General features: G+C 30.2%; 2 protein-coding genes across 6 annotated transcripts; both read right to left on the reverse strand.

Annotated features, from left to right (window-relative positions):
- Positions 1–6,465: 6,465 nt before the first annotated feature.
- Positions 6,466–7,148, reverse strand: LOC112600894. The gene has a single exon (XM_025348222.1). The coding sequence runs from the start codon at positions 7,146–7,148 to the stop codon at positions 6,660–6,662; it is 489 nt and encodes a 162-aa protein (XP_025204007.1). The 3' UTR covers positions 6,466–6,659.
- A 1,282-nt stretch (positions 7,149–8,430) lies between these two features.
- LOC112600966 (carboxypeptidase D-like) lies at positions 8,431–19,685 on the reverse strand. Of its 5 annotated transcripts, XM_025348336.1 has the most exons (11): positions 19,106–19,685; positions 17,030–17,316; positions 16,609–16,736; positions 15,702–15,853; positions 15,403–15,590; positions 14,322–14,399; positions 13,594–13,779; positions 13,227–13,345; positions 12,773–12,952; positions 11,447–11,593; positions 8,431–8,555 (listed from the first exon to the last, which is right to left on the reverse strand). In XM_025348336.1, the coding sequence occupies exons 2-11, from the start codon at positions 17,232–17,234 to the stop codon at positions 8,481–8,483; spliced, it is 1,458 nt and encodes a 485-aa protein (XP_025204121.1). In that variant the 5' UTR covers positions 17,235–17,316; positions 19,106–19,685; the 3' UTR covers positions 8,431–8,480. The 5 variants fall into 5 exon arrangements, with proteins under 5 accessions (XP_025204121.1, XP_025204119.1, XP_025204116.1 ...); XM_025348334.1 differs by lacking the exon at positions 8,431–8,555 and having other exon boundaries at positions 10,732–11,593; positions 17,030–17,278; XM_025348331.1 differs by lacking the exon at positions 8,431–8,555 and having other exon boundaries at positions 10,732–11,593.
- Between the last annotated feature and the right edge of the window lie 430 nt (positions 19,686–20,115).

Consider the following 20,115-nt stretch of genomic DNA (forward strand, 5'->3'; position numbering starts at 1 on the left):
AAGCAAATAAAATACAAGAAAATTGGTGAAAAAATAGTGCTGGATCACGTTATGCATTTTGGTGGTTGCCGACTAACAGAAGCCGATCGGTAATTGAACCGCAACACTCAAAATAAAATAGATTCAAATATGAAACGCGTTATCAGGGTCGACTAGACCGATTTGCGGAACCGATTAAAAAACGTCTGGAGGCAATCGAAACGTGTTGCGACCCAACTGTCCGGATGCGTTTCGGGATGTAAAGCACAACACATGCAATTCAGTTTGTCCGATCATACTTGCGCGGATTATCGGTTACCGGAATTGGAAATTTTATGAATAATTAATAATCATTTTTAAATTTAAATAATTAAAAACTTGAAATATGTTTGTAATATACATTTATATATTATTATATTTTATTTATATTATAGATGAATATTATTACTTATCAGCATAATTAGTTGATACACGTTTAAAATAAAAACAAATAATTCTAATTAACACGACCTTTTTGTTAATTTTTTACTTATAATATTAAATACATTTCGTTAAAATAAAAAATCAGTTAAAAATTAAAATTTCAAATAAAAAATTATTTCCGGGCTTTTTAATCTCATTAGTATGGATTCGAATACCGATAAAACGCACAGTATGATCGATCGTCTCGATTGCGGTTGATCAAGATAGTATTTTTCGGTTGCCGACAAAATGCTTAGTGTGATCCGACCCATATTAAAATAATTCATTACAAAAGATCATTAACTATGAAGTGACATATACGTCAAATATTGATTAGCTTAAATTCATAATATATTTTTTATTTTATATAATATATTAATATAGCTGCTCGTGAACCTTGTTTTCAGTGAGTAGTGAGTTCCCTTGGTCGGAGATATGTCTCGCCACTTGGTTTTTTTAGAGAAACTCGAGTAAATAGTTTAGTAATCGCAAGTTTAGTTTTGTGATGAGGTTGGTGATAACAATGTTTGCGACGTTGGTACTACTAATTTGGTGTCTCGATGTTTCGGTGGTATTATTTTGAATGCTTAAAAATTTCTGAAAGCCGAGTTTGAGTGTCTAAGCTGCAGTCGGTCATCAATTGTTGTAAATTGAAAATTTCAAACGCGTATCAGTTGCATATTGGCTATATGTATGTACCTACTTGTATCGTCGATGATAATAAAATATTTTAAAAATTAAAGACAATTTTCAACAAAAACGGAAAGCAGTATATAACCAAGTTTTTATCTTATCAATAATTACTATCAATACAAATATTTCGCTTAAAATAAAATTTTATGATCACAATTTTGACTGTAAATCTTATAAACAAGAGTGTTATTAATTTTTATGGTTAATTGTTATGTAACTTCAAAATATTTGTAAAAAACTGAAGACGCGCTAAACCTGAGTAATTGTTTTATTGGTCTCTTTGTAGTGTTATTGTTAGCAGATTGAGCTTTCTTAAAATGTCGTAACGTATAATTTGAGAGCATAATACGGAAAACAATTTAATACATCGCTCGTCGTTGGTCTCGAACGCGTACCCTATTATAGTGTCGACGGTAGTCTTCACCTCTTTAACTTCCCGTACAGCTTCCGGACGCGCCCAGCAGAGTACAGTTTCCAACACGATGGACGGACCGTTGGCTGTTGGCCTTCAAGATCGTAGATCACCTAGTGGCGCATTTGCGGTCTGCAACCGTCCGGGACAAGTCGTTCGTGCGGCTATCGCGTGCTAAAGTCCAGCCGCGTGCGTGACTCGCCCCGCACGTAATGATCGCGTAATGGCCACATAGTGGCCGGAACCATGGCACGCGCTCGTGACCAACAACGAGCGCGCGATGGTCGTCGAGTTACGCGTTATCCTGTCAGTAGGATGAAATCTAACTTAACCTAACCTAGAGACCGCAGCAATTGCCATGGGTGGGCCTCTCGGTCAGATACCGGACTAATAATTATTTATTAGAACCCAACCAAAGACCGAACTAAACGCCGAAGGTTGATCTACCGACATTTTTCGACCGTCCATTAGTGACGCGTATACATCGCCGTCTAATTATACGAGTATATCGACTAGTGATGTAATATCCATTGACGGGTCGGTCAGTGTGAGATCTTTAATGTGCGAATATAACGTTGTTCGGGGCAGGTCATTCGTTATGGTGGGCAACACCTACGCGTGTACTGAAAGTGTAGGTTCGGACACAAACCGTGGTTGCACGCTACACTCAATGCGGCTTTGGACATTTGCCACGGGAACCCTGGATAAATCGCTTATCGGGGCTGTCCAACGGGAGCGCTTGAGGCCTAAATGGTCGGCACACGCGCTCGTAACAGCGCTTATCTGCAACACGCAGTCTATTAATGAGCACATTTGCCACGATAAGGACCAATCGCGCACTTGTACTAGCTAGTCTAATGATGAAATAGCTATTGTCGACGAGTGACGTTGCGACCAAACACGTGGTTATTACCAATTCGTAATTGTCCACCGTCACCGGAATGCCTCGGACAGTATCGGCCGCGGCACTTTTTAAACAACATATAAAATAGTAGGTACATCTTGTCGATGTTTGATAAATTATGCCCCGTGTCAACAAGTGCGGAAAATCTGTCACGAAAATCGCCCTCATACGCGGGTAGTGGTATATCACGTAAATGAGAGAGTTCGACTTGACCGGGTCCTCGCGACTTGCGTGGTGAGCGCTAGATATCTTATCTCGAATATACGGCGACAGATCGACGGCGTCGGCATATCGGTCGGGATAAACCGTTGACCGATATTTTTAGTCGCATTAATTAACTGGTGTACCTCTGTTTTCAAGTCAGGTGGATAGTCTCCGAGCTATCTATTATGGAATCGTTATCCGTGCTGAACTGAAACCATACTGCATTCGCCGCGTTTAGCGCAAACTCGGGAGCTCCGGCTCCAATTGTACACGTAACTCCAAAGTGTGTGTAGCTCGAATCTGAGATAAAATAAGTGTGCGCTTCATTTTAACACGCGCGAGTAGGCATTGAAGTACGCTCGATTTTTTTCTCGTCAGCCATTACGAGCGACATGTTATATAAGAAAAGCACAACAAATAATAGTCTATACAGCCTATAAGCACTGTATGAATACTATGTAGATAGTTGATATCAACTACAAAATCAACACTACGCTATCTAACCCAACACTGAGGTCGGAAAATCATGCTCTGATACCAAAAATGTTGCGACGTGACCGCTTCTACGAATGTGGCGGTTGTCGGTCACGACTCATAGGACGTTAGGACGTACCTAAGATAACTGGCATTGAGTCCAGTTTAAAAAATTTAAACTAAAAACAAATTTTTTTCAACAAATTTTTTCTATTGAGCAATACAACATGACAACCTTCTTTTTTCTTCGACTCTAGAACGAGCATATTTTCTTTTCGACATATTATGTTTGATAAGGTGGTAAACTTATTTTCCAGAAAAATTTGTTTCCTAACCTTTTGTGGCGCATCTAATATGACTGACAGTATATCCTGAGAATATACGTCTTAAAAAATCTTCATATATGTTCATATAGCGCAGTAGTGTAATTATATGAATCACAATATTAAACTCATCTTCCGAATTGAAAACCAAATTTAAAAACTTGCGATCGGCGAAGTCGAGTATAAAATTACTGTAGTCAATGAGCTCTGTAGGCGGTGTTGGTGATACATATTATTAAGTAAAATTCTTATTTTTGTAAATTGTTTTAATGTTAGCGATTGAACTGATCATATTTAAAAGTAAATGAGAAATAATGTTTTAAGATATTTAAAAAAAAAAGTAAATGTTGAAAATTTATTAAGACTGAAAATCACGGAGCGAGGGTGAGACGTACGTGTAGAAGAGTATAAATAGCCACATTCCCTCGACTAGTATACTTTTCAAGTACGCCAATAATTGAGCATTTGTACAAATAGTCAAGTACACTGTTTCCATGACTGGTGTATTTGCCAAATACATCAATAATTGAGCACTTAATCCAAGTAACCAAGTACACTATTTCTACAGTTGGTTGTTTATGGTGGAGGCCAGTGGCGTAATTCAGAATGTCTTGTGGGGGGAGGGAAATTAAAAAATACTTCAAGGCAGACCTGTGAGGGATTTGCCACCACACGATCCTTTATAATACATTGATAACTCATCACTAGGGCTCGAATTTTAATATACTAAAATTTATTGAAAATTCTCTAAAAATGATAAAATTGTTGTAAAATTGATTTTACCGGAAATATGCACTTAAAAAAAAAAAGAAAAAAATGACTGAAAAATACTAAAATATGTTCTAAAAATGAAAAAATATTGAAATATGCAAAAAAAATGCAAAAAATTTCACCTTGAAGTCTCCGTTACATAAATTAAATTATTAATTTGGAAAGCATTGTCTAAGATTAATTAAAAAAAGATGCATTTTGCATTGAAATTCGGGCTCTACTCATCACATAATACATATTAACATAATATTTTATTTTATTTTACATGATAATTTACAATAGATGATCGCTACAAAACAATAGAAAATATATTATTATTTAAAAAATCACTTATATTGAAAACTTACTAATGAAGTTTAAAATTGTTATCGTTTTATTTTTAGTTCATAATAAAATATAAATGTATATTTAAACTTAAAATTAAGATAAGAAACGACAAAATATAAATAAATAAATATAGCATATCGAGGGATCTATCCCCCGTAATTACGCCCCTGGTGGAGGCTACATTTTAATAATAATTTAATATTTTCACTTTGATTTTGTTTGTTTTGTTAAAAAAAAATTATAACAATGTACATTAAAAAAATTATTACATTTTATATACATATAATACATAATTATTATATTTAATATTAGTACTCATTAACTTTGGGTCATTGAATTTGGACCAAAGTTAGCATGCCACTGTTTTTTCTAGTCTACATAAACCAGTCGTGGGATCAGTAATACAAGTGTATTGGCCGTACCTTTGACTTGCGTCACATTCATCGACATCCTCGAGAACGGCACCAGTGACAAATAATTGTACAAGTATGCCGATCCGACGGCATAGTAAGTAACCACCAGAACTAAATATTGGCTAAGTACACCAGTCATGGGATCGTGGCTTTAAGACTGGAAACTGGTAATGGGCATAATCGAGATATTCAGATAATGAAGAAAATAATCGAAAAATCGAATAATTTCAATTATGAGTAAAGTAATCGAATTTTGAAATATTTTGAATTATTATCTGGTAATTGATTCAGTATATTTTAAATCTGAAAAATGGTATACAAATAGATATAGGCTATCCCCAAAAAATTTAGATTTTAAATTATTTTTAAGTAGTAATTTGAATTTGTTTTTTTATTTTTATATTTTTATATTTTGTCTAGTTTTGTTCATTAAATATTAATTATTCATATACTTACTATTACGAGCTGTTATAAAGTTAATTTATTAGTTTATTATAATTTAATATTTTTAATTTGGAGGATATTTAATAATTTTATTTGAAACTTAAAATGCATTGTCAACATTTGCTAGATTTGGCAGCTATACACATTTGTAATCTATAATGTTTCATTTCAAATGTATAAAAAAGTATAATAGAGTTTTTTCATAACCAAGAATTTACAGTATCTTAAGACTTAGACCAACAGATTAATTTAAAATTTAGATAATAATTATTAATTAAAAAAATTAAACCTTGTTTTTTATTTAAAGCCCCTATTAATAACATATTATTAATATATCATAGTTATTATTATTCTTGAATTATAGTTTAATTTTTAATTAAAATTATATCAAAAAATAAAAAAAAGCAAAATTTAACTAATAATTATTTTTAATCATATTTCGAGTAATTTTTCGATTTTCTCGATAAGTAATAATAGTCGATTATTCTATCACACGATTTTAATTTCGTGTGATTTTTTAAGAGATTCTTTCGATGACTAATCATTCGATTATGCCCATCACTATTGGAAATAGACTGCCGAGCAGTATAGAGAAATAACACATTTTTAGGTGTGGGAATGTTGTCTATTGTTAAAGGGTTGTCCGGTTTTGCATGTCGATACAGGTCCATACATTCACGATAGTTAGGTTTTATGGAGACATGACTGTCCAGACATGTATAATATATATATTGCTGGAGAATGTGATTTCTTGAATGTGCAAATACATAGCCGGTATAGCACACGGTCAAGACATTAAATTGTTAAACATTTTAAAACGTTATTATTAATGTATAGAATTTTTCAGTGCTATTTTAAAAGATTGTGCTGGCATAGGTTTTGGAATAATTTAAGAAAATACAATTTCCCTAAGTATAACAGTTTTTGTACATGCGTACAAGTATTTGAATAACGGGGTGTGGTCGACGGAGAATAATATTTAAAATAATAAAAATATACGATAACACTGATAACTGATAACAACGTGATAACTGATAAAACAGTAGATTTAAAAAATTTAATATTATACCTAATTTACTTTCGTGATAAACAATATATTTTGTGATGCGCAGGGAGTGGGAATAGGACTGGGTTTTTGAATCGGCTATTTCACCCTACTCCTGTCGTTGATAGCCCGATCCTGACACGATCGGTGGCCGGCCGCGGCCTTTGCAAGCACTGTCCGGTTCGGATTCACGATCTCGCGAAGCCGATTATTCTCCGCGTCCAGCGGTGGCCGCCATCACGTTATGCGTCATCCGGTCGTTGACAGCCCGGTCTTGCCGCAATCGATCGCCGGCCACTTTGCTAGCGGCCGTGGCCTTTTCAAGCGCTGCGCGCCTCAGGCTTATGATCCCGCGAAGGCGCTCGCACTCCGCGTCCAACGCGGCCGCCACGACCTCGCCGCCGTCGTAGCCGGCCCGCCGCAATTCATCGGCGAAACGCTCGAGCTCGGTCGCCGCTCTGTTCGACGCGGCCTCCGCGAGCTCGTTGTTGGCCACGAGCGCGAGCCGCGTCTCGGCCACAGCGTTCCGCGACGTCAGGTCCACCGCGTCGGCGAGACGCGCACGCCGCTCGAATTTGGTCCGCAACAGCTGGACGAACGACTTGTCCCGTTCGGCCGCCGACTGCGACCACGACGCCAGCTGTCCCGTGATCTCGGACGCCCGCAGTCGGTAGTACTCTGCGCACGAGCAGCTCATCGTGTTAGCCTATCGTGTTTGCGCTGCGGCGTGTCTTATTGGCAGCTGTACCGGAAGTTCGATAGAGCTATCGGCGCGGCGTTGCAGATGCGGTCGAGCGCGATGAATACGATGTATTATATAATATATTGATTTTTGTTAAGATATTAAAATTATCATAATACGTATAATATTCTTTGGTGGTATCTATATTGATTGTATAAAAATATCACTCGAATGGCAGTCGTTTACACCAAATAACAACGATGTGTGTTGTCTTAGTGACGGGCCGGCGGTAATACTTATCGAGGTCCATCAACAACGGGAATCGATGTCATAAAAAAAAATATTGGATAAACTAATTTACATTTAATCTTCTTCTGAACTTATACAGTGTCTCCAGTATACCTAACCTATACTACGTATACTACTATAGATACATATGTTTTATTAATATATTAAGATTTAATCATTTTCGTATAACTATATAGTTTATTTTATATTGCAGAGACGGACACGTTTACACGCATATGTATATTAGACACATGGTAAAACACACATTAAAATAAGTAATATAATTGAATGTCGATCGAATAGATATCGACGAGAAAAAGATAATCCATAACAATACAGATAAAAGTTATAATAATAATAATAATTACATAAATGTCCAATGATATAACACACGCGTCAACACAATATGTTGATTAAGTATTTAACTTTACTATATTGATCTTATTTGTCGCATAGTTATTTTAATATTATAGAATGGAATTTTACTTAGATTCTATATATCACGTCTTTTAAAGACTTAATTATTACTTATTTTAATTTTTTTTTAACTTAGCTTTTTTTACATAGAGTTATAATGAAGTCATAATGAATTTCCATACATCAATTGGAGTTTTCAAAATATTCATACTCATTTATTGCTGTGCTGGCTATACATTAACTATAGAGAATCAGTTCTCCGCTCATAACCGTTTTTAGAACGTGCAATATCAATTAAGATTGGGTCTAACATGTACATTAGAATAGAAATCTCTCTATATGCTAAAATACATTCGAAATATGCTATACACCAAAGTTTTTCCCTTGGGATTTTAAAAATATTATTTTTGTGACGTGTTTTTCACGCGTAATATCTATTGAACGGCGTAACATGTAGGCAATATAGGTACGTCAACGTGTCGTACAATAACATCAAATAGACTATTACAATCCGCCATTCGATATTTTTTTGTCAATAATAAAAACATAAATTTTACAAGAGTTTATTAATTTCTACTATATTTATATTATTATATCTATATATATATAATGGTCTTTAGAAAATCGTACAAATGGTGAAAATCACAAGACCATAAAGTATGTTATATGAATAACAGTTAATATTATTATACTGGCAGCGTTAAAATATGTTGATGCCTGAAATAGTGAAACGATAAGTAATTATGATACGTATAATAATACATTATTATTAGGATGAACATATTTCGGTTTTATTGCAGTAAACAATATTAGCAAGACTGGATGATTTCCACCACCAGATTAATAAATAATATGATCATCATTAGAACAACACACACAAATATGATTAAATTAATATAATTATATTATTATTTATTAATTATTAGTATAATAAAATATAAAAAATATAAAAAATATTGTAATCAAATGGTTTTTTGGATGCTTTAATGTACAAACAGTTTAAAACATTTCGTATATTATACTTATTATCGTATACGAATGTTACACAAGATCTAAAGGCCACGTTATATTATATATAGACTAGCAAAACGTATACATATAGTATTTTAGTAATCAGATTAATCGTGTAAACTACGTTATTCTATATAAATTACAAAATAAACACATATATGAAAGTTTACAGTTCAATATTACTATAGTTCGACTATAGTGAATAAAAACATACACAGAATATTTAAAAATAATGTTAATAACAATAATAGGTTAACAAAAGCTAGACAAAAATAAACTGTCAAATGGTATATAAGTACACAGTTAATATTATATAAAATATAATGTTACACAGTAGTATATAAAATTATAAACCAATTAAACATTTTACAAGCAAAATCTTTTAGTATTGTTAGTAAATATTATGACGTCGAACACAAATCGTATAAATATTACCTTATGTTAATAGGATATTGACATAATTTCACGAATATTTTAATCATAAAAACAAAAAGTACCACGAAAAACCCGAAACTAAATAAAAATTGATTTAAAAAGATAAAAATATTAATTTTTTTGCGAATTTTCTATTTTTTTGATACCATAGATCATCGTTATCCATAAAAAGCTTTTCGTAAACAACTCTAAACGATTATTCGCTTTTTACATATATGATGAGGTAAAGTGTGGTTATGACACATTTCAAAAGTTGTTATTGTATACACAGTACACACATAATGAAGGCTGACAATATAATAATATAATATATCATAATTTTATGTGTAGTCAAAGGGATGTATTCATAGAATAATTGTATGGGCTATAATCGAGAGTCAAGAACTAATAATATAGACGTGTATCAGGTAGATATATCTTATCTAATATACCTACTAAAAATAACACAACTTTTAAAAACAGTTATATAAATAATAATTGAGACACCTTTGTTAAAATTTTAAAACAAAGTAGTATATAATGATATGAAAAAAAAAACAGATTTCGACTTATCTACGCACCTAAGTTATATTATATTATAATATAACTTAGGTATATACTAATGGAAATTTTGAGCAAGTAGTATATGAGTTATAGTATGGTTATAGGTATTTAAAATTTATATTAGCGAAGTAGTTAATCGAAATTTTGCTGGATATATCTGTACTACTTCACTCGTCTAAATTTTAAATAGGTATCTATAAACCTTTAACTATTTGCCCAAAATTTGATTTATTTATATAAAAATATTCTGAATAATTATATACTTAGAAATATGAAATTAAAAATATATAATATCGTAAAAAAGTAAAAAATTTAAAAAATATATTTTTTTGGAATATTTTTGTTTTTTTATTTCTTATAGTTATTAAAAGATAAATTTTTTATAAATAATTTAAGTTATAATGAAAAATCATTGTTAGAAAAACAATATTAATTAGTAATAACTATTTCTTAATGTTATAATTTTTTAAGATTTTTTAATTTAGTTAATGACGAAATTTATGTTTAATTTATTTTGCAAAGTAAACTATTTAGTTTAATGCCTATTTCAATATATAAATATCAAATTTTGGACGAGTAATTTATGATTACGAGTAATAAGTATTTAAAGTTTAGATTAGCGGAGTAGTAGGAACTAGGGAGCCTTCTCATATAAAAAGTTGGTTTTCAACTCCCCAAATCTATAATTTAAATACTTATAAATTACAAGTATATTGCGTTTAGAGCATGTTGTCGTTCAAAAAGTTAAAAAACCTAAAACATTATAAAAAATATCATTTTTTCTTTTCAAATATGTTATTTGTTAATATAGACTTAAAATTATGCAAAAATAAATATTTTCAAAAACGTTAGTTTTAGTTATTAAATAAAATTAAAATTATAATTTTCAAATTAACGTGAGTGTTTTACGTTAAAATATTCATCAGACATAGTAAATTTGAAAACTATAAATGGATATTGGACATATTACTGTAAACTCCAAGGTTTTGAAATTTTGTGCGATTCCCTTGAAGTTACATGCATAAAAACGACATCGAACTGCAGGTTAGCCGCCACCTAGCGTTGTAACTACTATTAGCCAATAATTATATAAATAGCGTTGTTACTAGTTCGCGTACTTAGTCCAATGAAATTATATCTAAGAATACAAATATAATGATATTGTAATATTGTAACGCAAGTCGAGATACAATTTTAATCATCGGTGACGATGATCACGGGAGTACGTGGACGACGAGATATGGGGACAGCAATAGGCACAGCATTGTTACCACACCGGTTACGCGAGACGGAAAACGGTTACCGGAATGGGAGGACGATGACTGAACGGGCAACGGCGGTCGCATCGATTGCAGCCAATTGATGTCGTATCTTTTACCATGGCGGTCGGAATAGCCGTCGTTGTCGTCGTCGTCGTCGTCGTTGTCCTCAGCCTCCACACCCACTCCTAATAACAAATGCTTGTCGACGGACGACTTTTGTACGTCATCCAACGGCCAATCCGCACCGAAAAGTACGACATCCGTATCGGCAGCCGTCCCTATAACCGCCTTATCCGTTGCGCCGTGTCGGTCATCGTCCGACACCCAATATGTGTTGTAGTGATCGTTGTCACTTACAGTGCTGCTGCTGTCAGCTATCGTCTTTTTATTCGTTGGTTCCAACTGGACATTCACCAATTGCGGCCGAGGCCCTTGTTTTTGATTCTCGCGTACCTCCGGCACCTTCACTCGGACGATTTTTTCGTCGTATCCGGTCGCTTTCACCTGTCCGGGTTCAATAGGCAGGTGTACATTATTACAATATAATTATTTACACTGAAGAACTGAACACAGTATATAAATATTTTTTTTTTAGTAAGAAATTATAAGAAAAAAAATAAAAAATTTAAATAAATTGTTTACTACAGTTGTTTTAGAATTTTTTATTACAAGAAATATTTACTAAAGTTATATACAGTAAACGCCGCTTATAAGACTCACTTTGGAACCAGCACAAAGTGAGTCTTATAACCGAATGAATCTTATAGGCGAAGTGGAAAAAATTAATTACGTATTTATAAATTTTATTTTACTACATACTTTGCTTTGATTTTAATACATTAACACATATTACATATTACATACTTTATTATTGAATAAATTTAATAATCCCGATAAAAAAAAACTAAAATTATAATTGTTATAATTATCATTGCGATAAATGTGAACTTTTATCTGCGATAAAAATTATTATACGTTATAAGGTACCAACAGAAACTAGAAATAACTAACACGAATATTATTTCATTTTTCAAAACCAATTTATTTCTAAATTATAACCAAAAAAGTTTATTTTCTACTATTTATTTAACGAAATTTGAGTCTTATAACCGAAGTGTTGAGTCTTAAAACCGATTTTTTTTTAATGTATTTGGATACGTTCGGACCGTTCCAGACGATTTTGAGTCTAATAAGCGACTGAACCTTATATCCGTGAGTCTTATAAGCGGCGTCTACTGTACTTTTTTCTTAGGCAAAGTGATTGGTTATTTAAATCATAAAAATTATAGTTATTTTAGTAATATAAATAATAAAGTAGTAAATAGTAGGTGGCTAATTTATGAACCAATCGAGTTTAGATTTAAGTAAATGGTGGTTTTTAAAATAACTACCTACTTAAAAGTGGTTCAAATCATCAATTCATTAGTTTATCATTAACTAAAATAATTTGTTTAAAAAAGTAGATATGATTTGTTTTCCTTAGAACTAAGAAATGCAAAACTTTACAGATCGATGCAAACTTTTTTTATGTTTTTAGTTCCTTTTTCTTCCTTATACAAGTATCACTTAAACTATACCATATTTAAATTAATATATAGTCCGTTTCGATAGATTTAGATTTAATTATATTGCAAGTTATTATAGTATAATATTATACATTTTTTACTTTTATAGAACACTTACGCTTAACTTGTATACACCAGGAAGTAGTATTTTCCAGTATTCTCCATTCACGGTTGTGTTGATATAGTTTTCACGATCTTTAAGGCTAATGATGGCGTTGGGTATGGGTTTGCCAGTTATTCGGTTCGTGACGACACCCTTAATGCCTCTGTGCGCTTGTTGCATCCATGTCAAAAGAGGCTAAAATCAAATCAAAATGACGATAATTTGTCGTTTATATATATTATTATTTTTTATTTATATATGATGAGATTGATCTCTATGAGTACATTAAAACATATTTGAAACACGCAAAACTAAATTTATTATCGCTATAATACCTAATTATTGTTGTAAATTTAACGAATTTTATTATAAATAATCATATAGGTATTATTATAGTATTATATCATTTAAAAATATTACATAGTATAATTTTATCAATAGTTAGAATTTTATAATAATTTTATATTACCTTTAAATGATCTTCCCAGTGAGATTTTAAAAATGACGCAGGTGGATACTTGCAACAAGACATTTCCAAAGTGATTTCCAAACAGCCGTGCCACACGTAATTATAATCTTGCATACTTCCTGTAAAAAATGCATTTATTTTATTTTCGTATAATAAAAACTTCACTATTTTTTTTATACAATATAGTAAGATAATGAATAATATCGAAAATGTATTATTACATAGTATTAATATGTACAATATATTAATATATTATATACATAATAATATAATATACGGCGTGATCCATAAAAATATCGAGTACCAATTCTTAATGTCTTAGCTCTTACAGCTTGAATTTATAAGCTATGATGTTATGAAAATATACCTATTACTTGATACCAAGCAGCTCCATTTGTTATGCCATCTTTGAATTTTAAATAGTCATCTTCACAGCTTAGACCATTATGCATGGTCGGGTGCAAGCCAGCATATTGTTTTGCTAAAAATCGAAATACGTCATCGTCTGGTGTTAAACTTTCCATATTATTGTTATTGTGGTTATAACTAGAATCTGCAATTGAAAAACAGTGAAAATAATTAATTAGGAACTTAAATATTGTAGTATCAAATTATTTACACATGCGGAACAATTTAATAAGAAATATTTATTATATTATTTCATTGATTATTACAAAATAATATTATGTCATGTTGATTTCCTACAAAATTTTGATTTAGTTATTACGGCTGATATAACAAATTTAATTACCTACTATTAATACGAATTCATGCTTTATAGAATTTAGATAACACCATAGATTTCTCTTGGTATTGTTAATAATATAATTAGTAAGTCAAACAGACAAATAGCGATATAATGTTAATATTTTAAGCCATATTTTATTATAGACAATAAATATTTAAAAGTCGTTAGATCACTTAACGTAATATTGTACACATAACGTTTAAGTATAGGCAGTATAACTTATTATTATTAGTTATAACTTTTTTTTAAGCACCCTAATAACAATTTTTATGATGTGAGATTTTACAAACAGGACTACATGCATAAAATGTGCATTCATACTTAATATTTCATTTTGATATTTTTACCATTTAGAAATTTTTTGTAGAGCTCAAACATATTGGCGGTTTTCAAAGTTTCGTTTAATTTCTGCAGTTTTCCTGGTACTGTTATGATAAAATATAAACGATAATATCTATATAAAATGTTATTACGCAATTTAAATTTTGAAATATATTTATATACATTAATACGATATAATGCCATAATGTATTGATATTTAAAATTCAATATCAAATTTTATAAAATTATAATAAAATTAAATCATTAGAAAATATTATTGAGTGTAAAAATATGTATATTATCGAAAACATTAAGCAGAGGCTAGGTCAAAACAAGCAATATTTTACGTCATAAAAAATAAATTTAATAAATAATAGTTAAAAGTTATTTTTAAAAAGTAAATGGTATAATATAAATTTGTTCTTATAAATTAAAATGTTGGACAAGCTATGGTATTATAGACTATAGAAAAATACAAATATGTACTTAAATTATTATATATAGGCATATATTGTTATTTTTGGATTATCTGATACAGATATCTGTAAATAAATTCAAAAGCGACCGATTATAAAATCTGAATTTGTAATATTTTACTTATAAAATGTTTATTCCTTTATAAATTTTATACATATGATAATATATTATCAATGATTTGGCGAAACTACTGATTGCATCTTATAATTCTTAAAATCAATTTAATCTTATTTTAAATTATCATATTTTTGTACCCAGTGAATAAACCATTGGTATATAACTGACGAACCAATTAAAAATAAAATTAAAAAATTTTTAAAAATAATTTATCACGGAAGTACGTGCAATGATATGTTCTTAATTAATAAGCTACTCTCGATGGATCAAAATTAAATAGCATAAATGATACAAGTACAAAATAACATATATATATGTTTAGGATGCCAATTAGTATGATATATACAAATGTATAAACAAAATATATACGTATAATAATACTATGTAGGTAGTGTCTTTTAAAATTGAATTTTTTTTTTTGTATATTAACTTTATTAGAAAATTATTTCATTTATCCACATGTATATTATATTAATTTTGTAATGATTTGATATAATAGACAATAATACTTACCTGAATCTGATGAACCGTCGTAAGGGAAATTGGCCACCAAAGCACCGCCATGTAAACTTAGAGACATGACGAACGGTATAGATTTTAACCACCCTATTATTGCTTTAGTTTCGGGTTGCCGTGGCACTAAGTTTGGATTGAAAATGTCCGGAAAATTTCGATTCAAATCAAAAGTGTTTGCGTTCGCTCTATATACAAATATTATAATATAGTCGATTAGATAAAATTAGAAATTTGTTGTGGTTTTCTAGGTAAAAAAAAAACAACACAAATTATAAATAATAACAAAGCCATTTTACCTAGAACCTGACATATGCATTCCATCGTTAGGGCAAGGTTGAGGTGCGGACAGTTCGAATCCGTCCGGATTCATGCTCGGCAATAAGTGAATGACGGTGGTTCGCAACAGATTGTTAATTGCTTCGTTTTTTGAATTGTTATCCAATAAATACTGTAGATTTTGAACATAAACATATTTTAAACTTTGAATTTTTAATACAGACACAATACATGTGTGTTGTGGGAAAGTGGCAACACAAATTACTAAACGTAAATTTATATTTTTCGTAATTATTATGATTCCGAAAATGTTGTAATAAAAAAAATAATTAAATCGAAATTAACTGTCCACGTCTTTTTCTACGAGCTGTTTGTTCTTATCATGTATATTGCTCTATAGTTTCATTAAAAACCACGATATGAGTTTTAGGATTAAATGAGAGTTAAAATTCGTTTACAAATTTGATTTGGAGTACTAAATTATTTTTGCTGACTAATTATTGTTCTAATGTTTTGATTTTAAAAATCGATGAACAGTTTATGAATTATCAATATTTAAAGTTTAAATTAGTGGAGTACAACCGCAATAGACCATAAAATGTTGGTCCACTATATCTTATTTATATAAACTTTTAATTTTTAAATACTTCAAACAATATTCTGATTAGAAAATGTGATATTAAAAATGTGTTTTGCCATTCAAAAGAGTAAGAAACTCAAAAAACTATAATAATAAAAAGTAGTAAATAATATTATTTTGTAATGCAGAAAAAAAATATTTTCATAAACGTTAGTGTTTTTGAAATAATGAATGTCTTAAATTAAACAAATAATCTCGTATATGTATATAAATAATAGCGTGTTTATAAATTAAACTCTTAATATTTAAAATTTAAAGTTATTTATAATCTCATGCGTATGACATACTTGAACCAGATGTAAAATGATTTCTCTCCCAACGGGCTCATTGCCGTGTATATTTCCAACAATTTTGATATTTGGTACACCCAGCATTTCAGTTGCAGTAGTTAATTTGACGGCCCACAGTTCACGTTCTTTATAGGGAAACGCAAAAGATAACATTATAAATACAAATATACGATATTATAGTAAAATAGTTGTCTTAGTTTTAAATCTAGTGAACACATAAAATATTGGTACTAAAATAAAGTGATGTAAAAGCTGATTTTTGTAATGGAGTTGATTATTATTTTATTATAAACGATTAATATAATTGCTGAATATTAAACTACCATACAGCCGACAACTTCTTTTACTGTTTTTATCAAATTCTTATGTTTTAATAATATCATTATGAATATAATATAGCATGACGTGTTATACATACTTAAAACCGATTTGCCAATCGAATACAGCGATGAAATATTAGGGAATTCTTCAGTTATTTCCTTCAAATAATTAGTCATCTCTTCATGATTATGGTATTTATCGAATCCAATCCTAGAATGAGATGCTGAAGACGCTGCGAATACGATCGCCAGCACGATTGCAGAATTCTGTAGAGCTTGGACTATGTTCATAATCATAATCATACTGATTGGTGTCAATCGAGACGTTTTGTATTGATGATAAAACACTGATGATAATAATATATAACAATGCCGTAAACTTTTTCTGTAATGATATATTTTCTGAGGTTTTTAAGCAGCAATTTAACAGAATAACCCTGAATAAAGTAAACGCAATATTCGATTTTATTTTCAAACAGCCAGAAAAATGTATATAACCGATTTTAGTGGATGTAACGATTATTATTAGGGACATATTTAACGTAAAATTATCAGGTTTTTATTTTATTACAAATTTAATAATATTCTATAAACTTAAAACTTAGATTTAGCGTCTTTTATCTCAAAACATTTCATTTCTTCAAAAACTCATCCTATCGATCCATCTTTCGAATTCAATTTTAAAGTTCTGTCACGAAGTACTCCCATGTCACTCATAATACTGCTTGACAATAATATTACAGTTAAATTAATGAGTCTCTGCAGCTGTTATTGTGTGTTTGCTAATTTAGAAGAATATTGTACGCACAACGTATTTATACTTCATGTGCTATGCTATAATTATTATGTATTCAATTTTCTTGGTAATTTTTAATCTCGTTTATCTAATGGTGGTGGAAGTACTGGATTTTCACTAGTGGGGTGATATTTTTTTACAATGCTCATTGGGGGACTAAGATATTTCAATATTATCTTTATTCATCCACTTAATTATGATAAACATATTTTATAAAATATAAAATAAAATAAAAAGTATGAATTGCAGTAGATAAATACAAATTAATTATCTTCTCAATAACATGATTATATTCTGTGATCCAAAATAATAATAATAATAATAATAATAAAATAAACGATATCTTTATATGTTAATATTATAAAGAAAATACGAGTATATGAGGGGCCCTACAAAATATTGTGGGAAAGAGCACACTTGCTCCTCTTAGGTTCTAGTTTAGCGCCAATCCTGCTTACATTATAATTTACTAATAAATCTCGTATTACATTCATATTCCTAATATTGTGGAACACTAGTAATTGTATGATCATATAATAACATGGTCTATAAGACAAGTATTTTATTAATAATTAGGGTCCGAATTTCAACGCTAAGCGCATTAATTTTTAGGCGCTCTAGAACAATACATTCTAAGTTTATAATTTATTTAATGTAAGTAAGAGAATATAATTTAGTGCATTTCTAAGGGGAAATTTTAAATTTTGAATTTTTTAAATTTTTAGATTATTTTTTAGCATTTTAAATTAATTTTATTAATTTTACTGTGTATATTATATTAAAACATTGAATGAGCTTTTAAATTAAAAAATTGGAAATTCCAAATATAATAAGAAATATTGTTTTTATATTATTTCTTTATTTCTAGGTATTTTCATCCGTAAAAATGTTGATCGTTCTATTTATATGTATATGAATGCAATATAATATTTATCTATATTTATCTCCAGAAATTATCCGATGTGATCTCTTACCGGGACTAAAATAAATAAAAAGTAATTGATCAGTTGGAAGTACAGAGTGATGACATTTATTTTTAGCTTACTGCTTATATTTTATTTTGGATGCGTAAGTTTGGTATTTTGTTTTTGTATTATTGGTGGTTTGATTAAGATATAGAAATATGAAAATACCTGAGATTAATACACTATTTTTTTATCTCTTGTATAGCTACGAACCTAAAAATAAATTAAGTCATTTTTTAAAAGCATTATTGTAATAAAAAATAATTTTTTTAGGCAATTTTTTTGATAGTTTTAGGGCATTTAAATCTGGGCCCCATTGCTCCCATTGACAATAAATTAATATACAATATTATGTTTATATCATAATCGCTTTGTACAATTTATTTATATGTTACTATAATATATGTACGTACCAGTCGATGTATTAGACAAATTGTATAGATGTTTGTACGCTTATGTATACTCTCCGAGAGTATAATTGCGTACACGAGAGGATTGCAGATTGATAACGAGACGTGGATTCGCTTTGGACGCGTTGTGAAACTCTGCGCATATACTTATTGGCGTATTATATCATAACCAACACAAGTGGCCGTATAATCTCCTCGTTTAGTGCAGATGATAAAAATTATTGACAATAAATACGACGACGACGATGACGACAAAAAAAAAAAGCTATCCAAAAACACGACCACCGCTCGACGCTGTGATGTACACCTGACTACACTTTATACCTACCTAATTATTAAATAGGCAACTACACGATAAATATCACCGTAAAATTTGTGTCATGTGGTGTAATAGTTCGAATAGTGTTGCGACGTGACTTTGAATTTTTATACTACGCAGGTCCCACGTAAAAATTACATTTTAATAAAATAACCACAAAGTCTATTTTATTGGCGAAAAGATTGACACGCACAATAAAAATCTGTCGCTTCGGAGCAAATTATTTAACTCGACGCATCCGCCTCGTATCGATGTCGACCAGCATAAGCGACTAATAATATATTATTTATATATATATCTATAATAATATATGTATCTAATTTATGTTACTGCTGTAGTGCTATTTAAAATTGAAATAACAAGATAATAAAAAAAAAAAAAATTCTTGTATCGCGAGAACTCGACTTGCCATGTAACATCGGTATAATACATATATCGTATGTACTGTGTATATATATTTCATAATTATGATATAATATTATAATATTTAGTATCTTCTTCCGTATGATATGTTCATAATGATAGTGCGCCTATTAATAAAAAATAAAAAACATAAAAAAAAATAAAAAATATAAGAATACAAAACAAAATAAAAATAATAATATTATGTTATTGTCCTGTCGTAGAGATTGTTTTTTGTGTAAATAATCCGTAACACATATGGGGTATGTGATAATCATACGATTGTTAGCCG

This window comes from Melanaphis sacchari, unplaced genomic scaffold (assembly GCF_002803265.2).
Source record: "Melanaphis sacchari strain LSU unplaced genomic scaffold, SCAv2.0 Contig73_pilon_pilon, whole genome shotgun sequence".
In the NCBI taxonomy this organism is placed as follows: domain Eukaryota; kingdom Metazoa; phylum Arthropoda; class Insecta; order Hemiptera; family Aphididae; genus Melanaphis; species Melanaphis sacchari.